Source organism: Meleagris gallopavo, chromosome 4 (genome assembly GCF_000146605.3).
Source record: "Meleagris gallopavo isolate NT-WF06-2002-E0010 breed Aviagen turkey brand Nicholas breeding stock chromosome 4, Turkey_5.1, whole genome shotgun sequence".
Lineage (NCBI taxonomy): Eukaryota > Metazoa > Chordata > Aves > Galliformes > Phasianidae > Meleagris > Meleagris gallopavo.
Genome location: NC_015014.2, coordinates 14,346,136 through 14,355,898, shown reverse-complemented (window position 1 = coordinate 14,355,898; position 9,763 = coordinate 14,346,136). Strand labels below are relative to the sequence as shown.

The window sequence follows — 9,763 nt, the reverse complement described above, 5'->3', positions numbered from 1 at the left end:
GCCCCGTTCGGCTCCTGGCGGGACCGCTCCTGGCGCACCACGAGGTCGGTGCCCGCCGCTGCGCCCTCGTCCTGACTGCCCGGGCGCACGAACGGGTCGCGGGCGGGGGTCGGGGCGGGGGCAGCCGAGCGGCTCACCGCTGGTGGAACATTAAAGCGATCCGGGGCTGGGGAAGGTGATCGGATGCCTGGTGAATGAGTCACCGCGCTCCTCCCGCCGGTCCCCTTCCTGCCCGAGTTGACCGGCGGAGTTCGGCGCAGGGGCGGCGGAGCGTGACCGCGTCCTTGGGGCAGCCGAGGGGCGACGGCGCTGCCCCGGTGCCCCACGCACCGCCCGCTGCTGTTGGGACAAACCCCCGCCGGGCCGCTCTCTGCCAGAGCGAGGCCTACCAGGGTCCCCCCGCCGTCCCCTTCCCAGGGCGAAGAGAAAACCTGCGGGGTGGTGACAGCACGGAGGACAAAACACGCGCAAGACTGAGCCCCGATCTGCCGTAGGCAGCAGCAAGAACAGAGGATGTGGGGTGGGGTGGGCAGGGACACGGGGCTGCCCCGGAGCGCATCCACTGCCCTCACCAGGTGACAGCCCCGGGCTGTGACAAACGGTGGTGAGGGGCGAAGGTGAGCCGGGGAGAAAGCCTGAGTGGATCAGGGTGGCGGGGCTATGGAGGGTGTCAGTCCACTGGCGTGGAGGATTCCCTTTGGGAGCTGTCCCTTGCATTCTGCCACTGCCTACCTCGGCCTGCACTCATGGCATCTGCGAGGCCTCAGGAAGGCTCCAGAGCCACTGTCGCGGTCATGAAACAGCCCCACTCCGCAGCAGAGTAGGGCAGACTTTCCCCACGGCTCCCTGCCGGGGAGGCCACATCCCAACTCCTTCCCCAGCCTCTGCCTGTCCTCTCTTCTTGGGCATAGGGGAAAAGCCAAAATGGGATTTCTCCCCTCCAAGATCCTGCTGTAATCTGCGCTTCTCTCCCTGCTCACTGAGCACCGCAGCGCTGGCCCGACTTGGCCGACCTGCATTTGAACTTTCAGAGAAAACAAGTCATTACCGAGGAGAAGCCGCATCTCTGTGAGGCCTAATTTCGGAGGGTTTTTTTTTCAAGGCCTTTATCTCTCCTATCTGCTGTGCAGCCATGGGGCTAAATTACCCGGAAAGTCAGGCTCGGGCGGGTTTAGCTTTCAGGAACGCAGCTCACAGCAGGCACTTCCTTGAGGCCGTGAACACAGAGCTGTGTGCAGGAGTGTGGCCTGGAGGCCCTGGGCAGCCTCCTGGAGGCCTGCAACCAGCTGACGCTCTGCCCCTTATGCAGGTGAGAACCCTGTTTGTCAGCGGCCTGCCCCTGGACATCAAGCCCCGTGAGCTCTACCTGCTCTTCAGGCCCTTCAAGGTACTGCACCCGCTACGGGGCTCTGAGGGCCTCCGCGGCCACACGAGACCAATGGTGCTTCTCTCTTCTCCCGCAGGGCTACGAGGGGTCGCTTATCAAGCTCACCTCCAAGCAGGTAGGGGCTGCGGCGTGCCCCCATCCGCCTGGGGCTGACCTCAGCAACTGGGGATGTGCTGGGGACCTGGCCCTGACTGCCCCTCACCTCCTCTTTCCGCAGCCTGTGGGGTTCGTGAGCTTTGACAGCCGCTCAGAGGCTGAGGCCGCCAAGAATGCACTGAACGTAAGTGCCGGGACCCCCTGGGGCACACCAAAAGAGATGGATCCCAGTATCTATTACCCCGTGGAGACCTCCTGGGGAAGCCCGGTCCCTCCCCATCCTCACGTTGAGGCAAAATGCTGTTAATCCCTGGCTGGGAGCGTGGCCGCACGGGATACCGACTACCAAATATGGTGCTGAGCTCGAGGATGTCAGAGGAATGTGAGCCGTGGGGCCATGCTCGCTGCCAAGCGCATGAGGTCACGGCCACCCCAGCAGCCCATGGGGATAATGGGACAAAATCCAAGGCTGTTTTAGTCCAAATGGCTTTTTTGAATGGGGGGCAGCTCTGATGCCAGCAGCATCCCACCATGAGATTCAGGCTAACTGACCTCTGCTGCCCTGTTCCTTCCCACAGGGCATCCGCTTTGACCCTGAGATCCCCCAGACGCTGCGGCTGGAGTTTGCCAAGGCCAACACCAAGATGGCCAAGAGCAAGCTGGTGGGCACTCCCAACCCCAGCGCTCCCCTCCCCAACACCGTACCTCAGTTCATCGCCAGGGAGCCCTGTGAGTGCTTGCATCCTGACCCTGGTCCTGCCAGTACGTGGCCCTGGCAATGCCCCCTTCTTACTCAAGCAGTTGGGGCAGCGATACCTTAGAAGCTGGGTGCAGGGGAGCTTTTGGAGAGGCACAGCAGCTGTGTTTGGGTTTGGAATCCAGCTGCTTGCGCTTGGGATGATGCATGGGCAGGTGATGGTGGCCTGGGCAGAAGTGCCATTTGGGCAGAGCTTACACCTGCTGTCCACCTCCCCCTTGCTTTTAGGATTAATTCTCCTCCTTTTCCTGCAGATGAGCTCACAGTGCCTGCACTTTACCCCGGCAGCCCTGAAGTGTGGGGGCCGTACCCTCTGTACCCAGCGGAGCTGGCGCCTGCTCTACCTCCTCCTGCGTTCACATACCCTGCTTCGCTGCATGCCCAGGTAATGCCGCTGGCCCACACCACTGCAGCCTTTGGCACAGGCAGAGCTAGAGGGAGGGAGAGGAGGGGAGCTCTGGGGCCAGCTGCCCAGAGGAAGAGCAACAGTAAATATTATTGCAGCCTCATACTTCCCCTGTTGAGGCGGCGCTGACAGGCAGCACCTGTGCTCTTGGAGGAATCAGCACCGCAGGCCCAGGGTACAGCCACACTCCCGCTGGTCACAGTTTTTCTTCCTGCTCACTCCCTACCCCCATGTCTTGCAGATGCGCTGGCTCCCTCCCTCCGAGGCTGGGTCTCAGGGCTGGAAGTCCCGTCAGTTCTGCTGAATGCTGTGTAAGTGCCCCCTGAGCCGCTCAGTGTCCCCAGGCTCTCCTCTCTGGAGTGCACCTGTGGTGCCAGCCAATATTTGGGAAGAAAGGGGGATATGCCAGCCCCATCCCTGAGCCCTGCCATGCCACCCACAGGTCTCGGGTGTGTGATGGCGGCCGACGGTCAGTCTTGTGGGTATGAACAGAGTCCCCCGGCGGCTGCTGGGCACGCACGCTCTCCACAGAACCACAGTGTGCTGGTAAGGAGCGCAGTGCTCGGGCACAGGCTGTCCCCATGCTTATCATTCACAGCGGGGGTGGGAGTTCCAACTGCCCTGACACCCCACCCCCTCTCTGCCATACAGCTTCCTGCCCTACAGCAACACTGGTCACACTCCTCTTAAACACACAACACAACTTGACTCTGCTCTCCTGAGCGGTCATGCCCCAGTGCCGTGCCCGCCCCATGCCCATGAGATGTGCCTGCACAGGGGCAGGCTGGCTGCTGCTCCCCCAGGCAGTGTCATCTCCCCAGCCCAGCTGCGTTTGTAACCTGTGCCCCTCTTGTTGCAGGCTAGGAAGAAACCTCACACAAGTTTGGATTCCTCCAAGACTCTCCCACAGCCTCTATCACACATCTGTTCTCCTAGAAGAAAGTGAGAAGCATACCCAGTATATTTCCCTCTTTTACACTGTATATTTGTAAGAAAGAGCGTGTTACTGATGAAAGCATGGTTTGACAGGCACTGCTGTAGCGTTTGAAAAGTATTTTCAAACACCCCTAGGAAAGCAGACTGCAAAAAAAAAAGCAAAGCGAGAGCAAGTATTTTTGTATCAAACTTCTGAACAGGACAATCTCACACTGGGCTGGATGACAGTTTTTATGCTCAACCTCCAACAGCACGCCCTTAGCAGCCTGCCCCCCCATCCACGGGCCACACACCAAAGGCCACAACACATGCTGCCTCAGCACAGTCTGTGGTTGTTCACAGTGCTCCGGCGACAGCATCGCCTCTGCACCCCAATGCACTGCCAGCATTGGAGTTCCCTTCCTGTCTGCAGCACGTGGTGCCAGCCATGACAGGCAGATTTCTTACCTTGGCGCGATGCTAACGGCTTGCTGCACAGCTCCGGCAAGGTGTGATGCTCGCATCAGGGATGGGCAGAGACAGTCCACACATATAGCAAGGTGAGAATTCGCCTTCTCCTTCCATGGCTGCTCCAAGATGTTAAGGGCAATGCAGACTGATGCACAAGGAGCTGGACTTTCTGATCCCTGCCAACTCCAGGCGGTGGGACTGGGATACGCACCCACTGCTGCAGGGCTCTACTGCAGCTTCAGCACCTGGTGATGCCAGTCTGGCTGCAGAGCATGTCTGTGTGGAGCAGAGCCCAAGGGAGGCTGGTGGTAGCACAGGGTGGGATGGATCCAGGGACTGCATGCTGGTGTCCTCTTTGCACCAGGAGAAACTGGCATGAGGAAGAGTAAAGCAAAGCAAAGCAAAAAAAAAAAAATATATCAACCCATTTGTTTCTTCAAAAAGAAGGTGTCAACCCCATCTCCATTAATTGCCTGAGCAGAACTCCCAGCCTCTCTCCCTCCTCCATTTTCTGCTTTGGCCACAAGCAGCAGGGAACAGGGCTGCTAGAGCTGCCCAGGTGGGGGCAAGAAGGGGGTGCCACTGGGCCACCAGCATGCAGCGGGTTGGGCAGCGGTGCCTCAAGCAAGGTAGCTCTGCAGGGACAGCACAGCGCTCCCAGCAATGGACTATTGTAGCAAACTGTTTCCTGTGTTTTTTGTTCTGTTTTTGTGGAGAGGAAAGGAGCTTCCACGTTGTCTTCTCCGCTTTTGGAAATATGTTTAAAGGTACTTTTCTATTGTAATTTTTTAAAAATAAAGCCAGTGATTATTATAAGTTAAGCGTGGAGTGTGGCGTACTGTGATTCTAACTGGGGACAGGGCCAAGGACCCCAGCAAACACTCGAGGGAAAGGCAGCCCCCCAGCTGGCCAAGTACTGCAGCAGGGCCTGCAGGGTAGATGGCGGCCGTCTGGCTCCCTTCAGCCTCTAGGAGCGCTCCAGCAGGCAGGAAGAGGGAGCAGCAAGCTGTAAGAAACGCTCCAAGTTTATAAAGATGTTATCGGTTTGTTTCTAAACTCCCCATCTTGGCACAGAGTGCGGGAGCTAAGCTGCGATTTTCCATGAGCTCAGCTGCAGATGAGGCAAATGTAACCTAGAGACGATGGGCCAGATTATTATTATTTAACACACTGAGAATTTTCAAAAACCATCCCATAAGCCCAAGCTCTGAGTTTCTCCTCCATCAATCCCGCCTTGATAACTGTGGGTGGCCCCCCAAGGAACCCCACCAGCAGTCAGGCTCCTGGAGCATGGTGCCAGCAGCAAGCTCAGTCTCACAAGCACATCTGAAGGACGCGAGCACATGCAGCTCGCTGCTTGGGGCGAGCAAAAGGCATGGTGTCACTCAGCCATGCACAGCTGGCAGAGATGAGCCACGGGTTAAGGCCTCAGTACTGGATGCTAATCCACCCACGGCCACTGCAGGTCACAGCTTTCGCTCTGAGCAGCACATCTTGCCTGGCTCACAGCAGTGGGAACCAGCCCACACTGTACCCCTGGCCTTTTCAGCACAAGGCGCAGCATGCTGAGGAGCAGCACGGCAGTGAGCAGCCTCGGGCTGAGAGAGCTGATGGCTTCTGTCTGGTTACACACAAGAGCTGCTCTGCAAAAAGGTGAAAACATTTAACATCCTGAGCCCCTTCTTTTGTTTCCTCTATGCTAAAATGTTTTTTTTGGTGCTGTGCTGGCTGGCCTTCCCCTTGCTGATGAGGGCCTGCCCAGGCCCGGCATCCCCTCTGCCTGCGCTGACCTTTCACCACACAGGCTGGGGCTGCGCTCCCCCTGGGACAGCTGGACGCCTACAGGAAGGCCGCGCCGACAGCATTGCAAAACAGTGTTGGGGAGCCCCAGGCCAATACTGGCACACAGTGCCATGGACAATCCCATGGGTGCACACAGGCAAAACTAGAAAAAACGAGATAGAAGAGGCATTCTCAGAGTTCCCCTTTCCCAAGACCTTCCCTCTCCAGTCCCCAGTGGTCAAGACTGAGCCAGGTAGAGGGGATGAGAGCAGCCACTTCCTGCGCCCTCGCTCCCCAGGCAGGGGCAGGGGGAAAGCCCTGCTGCTGGCTCCCCAAACCCGACAGACAGCACTGAGCACTGGGGAGGGAGGGCAAAGGGCAGACAGGGTTGCCCTGAGGCCTGGTGGCAGTGCTCCCACTGGGCTCTGCTGGAGTTGGGTGAAGGAAAAACAAGGCCAGGAGAAGAAAGAGGGGATGGCACCAGGGTTTAGGCAGGCAGCATGGGGCCAAGAGATGGCTGCACAGTTGCTGGTGAGACAGGCTGGGAGGGAAGCTATCAGGGAGGTATGGCAGGCCCAAAAGATCTGAGGCTGGACTGCAGGACTTGAGCTCACTGCCACCCATAGGCCAGAGACCAAAGTTGTGGAAGAGTTTAAAGCTGAGAAGGACCATTAGCAGCTTGCTGAAATGCTGCCTCTACAATATGGGTAAATCAACAATTAGCAGAGTCTGGACTTCATCTCCCCAGCCTCCATAATTAATAACTAGCTCAGGAGGGAATAGAGAATACAACATTACTAAGGGAGATGGGAGGAAGTCGCACAAGTACTTCAAGGCCTTGGATGTAAGCCCAGAAGGGCAGGTACAGTAAAAAAATTAACAAAACCTTCTTCCCTCACCATCTTTTCCCCTGTTCTGCACAACACTCAGTCCACAAGGCTGACACAGTCTATAGCACGTAGGTCCCAAATGAAGCTCTCAAGGTCATGGCTGTCTGACTGAGACCTGCTGCATGTGCTGGCACTCCAAAGCAGCGGAGACAAGACCAGCAAGCAGTGACAAGACCAGCAAGCAGTAACAAGACCTGCTTCTACTGCAAGCTGGGTGGCACCGAGGGAATCAAAAGCAGGGTCTCGGGCCTGGCCTACCAAGAGCTGAGCTGTCCTCTTCCCAACAGCCATCAGATGCTCATCTGATGGTGGGTACACCCTCAGCCCTATAAGACACCCTTTCCCAGAAAAGTAGCTGCCAGCAGTCCCTGAGGCGGTAACACACCAAGGAATTTCGGCCTGGTACATAAGCAGCGACCAAAAAGCAAGCAACAAAGATGGAAATAACGAGATGTCAGTACCAAGGCTTCCTCTAGTTGTCTGCAGCTTGCAGCCCCTCCTCACCCACAGGCAGCAGGGCCTGGCCATCCCCAGTGGCCCAGCACTGCCTGCCCATGCTCATCAAAGTGACAGCGCAGGCCAGCCGCATCCACGTGTGGGGGCTTTATGCTGCACAGCAGGGCTCCCTGCCTCTCCCTGCCCTGCTCTCTAAAAGCCTGGAATGATCATGATGAATTATAGATTAGCTCTCGTACAAACTGTCTTATGTCAGTTTTCTCATTCAACCATGCAAAATCCTGCTGTTTTCCACCCCCTTCCAGAATGATCATTGTACAGGAGGAGGAATAGCTCCTCACCAGAGCGACTTTTAGAAGACAAGCCAAGAGACCTCCACGCTCAGAGCTGCGACTCCCTGTGGCTATTTCACCTGCACTGGTTTCAAGATAGAGGACTTTTGTTCTGGGGCAGGGGAGGAGCAGCACATAACCAGCAGCGTCCGGCCTGGATGCTCACTTGTGTGCAGCATCGGGCTCAGCTCACGCCTCGCCTGATCCACTTCAGTTTACAGCTATCCACACAGAGGGCAAAATGCCTCCTCCCCACAGCTTGCAGCCTTCTTGCAGCCACAGGCTAAAGATTCAATGAGGCAAGCAAAAGGATGATGTGGGCAGTACTGACATACCTGAGAGCTCATGACACTGAAAGAAAGCTGTCTCTTCCCCAGGGCCCTGTCCATATGTCCATCAGCATCACGGAAGGAGAGCTGAACTCCCCTCTTGCGCCTTGCTAATCCAGACAAGCTGATGCAGCAGCTAGGCCAGCACCCTGCATGGTGAACATAGATGGGAACACTGTGGAGGAAAATAAAATAGACTTAAGGTTTTAACAGCTATGATCTCTTACATTAAACTTCACCAAAAAAACTGATTTGGACATAATGCTGTGAGGTGAGCGAGTGGACAGGAGTGCTGCTAATGCTTTCAGCAAACAGACTCACGCTGGCACTGTCTGAAATATTTTCAAGATATACCATTTCATTTTAAAGACGTATTGGGGAAAACAAAAACAAACAAAAACCTTAAGACATAGGACTGACAGCTGGGAGCACCTCTGATACAGAAATACAAATCAGCTTCTCAAATCCACAGAGAAGAGAGGAGCTCTTTCTTATTTACTGGATGTGTGTTTTCTTCATGACTGTTTAACTGTGCTTCTTCTCATGGGCTAGCGTAGGCATCCTGTCAGCTATTATCAAGCTTTGTGACTCTACCCTAACAAGTTTCAAAGCCCATTTTGCCCTTCCTGTTAGTTCAGCAGAGACTTGCACAAAAAAAGAGAAAGCAACTGGTCTAGTCTTCCTAACTGGACATCAGTTGGATCATTCTATTCCTTGGAGCCTGACAATGCCACCACAGCACACTGAACTAATCTTCCTTTCCTGCTCTCTTATTTCTTGACTTAATGTAATTTTCATCTTTGAAAGTAGCCAGAGACATCTTTAGTCTCCCTCTTAATCACTTCAGCAGAGAAACTGCACAGGTAACTGCATCACAGCCTGCCTTGCTTCAGCCCACAGCACAGAGTCAGGCTGTGCAAGATGACTGGGAAGGTACTCCATTAACATTAAGGCATGAAAAGCAACTCAGCTCACCAAGAGCTCTGCTTTTGTCCAAGCAGCACCACCAGAAAAATCATGGCTCAAAAATGCAACACACAGAAAAGAATCTTTGTCTTTGAACGAAGATGACAGAAGAGAACAGTTTTGCAGGTGTGCCACAGGTGCTTTAAAGCAGAGCTATAATGGAAAAATAAAAAGCTCCAAGATGAATCGCTTGTGCTAGCCTGGAAAAGGGAAAGAACAAGTCTCAAAACCAGTGTGCTGCTTGCTTTTTATATATATACATACAAATATAAAAGGAATCTCCTACTGGTGTTGAGCATCTCTTTACACAGGATTGACATGTACCATGTTCAAAGTGCCTGTTTCACAAAAGAGCACTCTCTAAAAAGCCAGTGGATTATACAGAAGGATAAATGCTACACTTACAGAAGTTTATTTCTCCTGCTTTCCCAAGCAGATGTAAACTGTTCAGCTCTCCACCAACAAAGCCTTATTCTTTATCTGTTGGTGTGCCCAGATCCAGCAGCCTCTGCTCCAATCCTGATACATCAGGCAAGACAGGCTCATGCGCAGGCAGCAGCAAACTGTTGGCAGGTATCACACTCACCTGTTTTATCTTTGATCCTAACCGCAGAAGAGCTGAGGAACAGCCCCTCTGCTGCAATACTGCGAAAACAATATCAGCATTGACTGACTTTGGTTCAGTATGTAAAAATAAGTTTTCAAGAGAACATAATTTGGCTACATTCCATGTTAGGCTGTCTGTACTGCAACCGACATCAGGCATCTACAGCAAGCTTTCTTTTAAGGTGGTTTTCTCCCTCCCCCAAACAAGAATGATAAAAGATGACAGTGTTAGCCCAGAACAATAAGTCATTGAGAAGATTAAAACACAGTGAAGACTCCTTTACCTCTTTGAAAAGGAAAACACAAGTATGAGATCTCACATTAAGGAAGAAACACTGGAAACCAGCACTGTAAGTTTATTAATTTAAAA

The 9,763-nt window shown here is 54.3% G+C and overlaps 1 protein-coding gene across 4 annotated transcripts; it reads left to right on the top strand.

The window, feature by feature from the left end:
- The first annotated feature begins 30 nt into the window (after positions 1-30).
- RBPMS (RNA binding protein, mRNA processing factor) lies at positions 31-4,853 on the top strand. 4 transcript variants are annotated; one of them, XR_793203.3, is made up of 7 exons: positions 31-1,387; positions 1,464-1,502; positions 1,605-1,667; positions 2,062-2,212; positions 2,888-2,957; positions 3,089-3,192; positions 3,506-3,641. XR_793203.3 is itself a non-coding variant. In XM_010709613.2 (7 exons), exons 1-6 carry the CDS (start codon positions 1,133-1,135, stop codon positions 2,948-2,950), a joined length of 702 nt encoding a protein of 233 aa, XP_010707915.1. In that variant the 5' UTR covers positions 49-1,132; the 3' UTR covers positions 2,951-2,957; positions 3,506-3,601. The 4 variants fall into 4 exon arrangements, 3 of the variants coding, with proteins under 3 accessions (XP_010707914.1, XP_010707915.1, XP_003205501.1); XM_010709613.2 differs by lacking the exon at positions 3,089-3,192 and adding an exon at positions 2,495-2,625 and having other exon boundaries at positions 49-1,387; positions 3,506-3,601; XM_003205453.4 differs by lacking the exon at positions 3,506-3,641 and adding an exon at positions 2,495-2,625 and having other exon boundaries at positions 49-1,387; positions 3,089-3,198.
- Positions 4,854-9,763: the final 4,910 nt, after the last annotated feature.

What these genes read in the sequence shown, in the direction of transcription:
- RBPMS (XM_010709612.3), top strand. Translation starts at nt 1,133, where the DNA reads ATGGGGCTAAATTACCCGGAAAGTCAGGCTCGGGCGGGTTTAGCTTTC. An exon ending in TCAAGCTCACCTCCAAGCAG is followed by an intron (nt 1,503 to 1,604) that starts GTAGGGGCTGCG and finishes CTCTTTCCGCAG; the next exon opens with CCTGTGGGGTTCGTGAGCTT. An exon ending in CCGCCAAGAATGCACTGAAC is followed by an intron (nt 1,668 to 2,061) that starts GTAAGTGCCGGG and finishes TCCTTCCCACAG; the next exon opens with GGCATCCGCTTTGACCCTGA.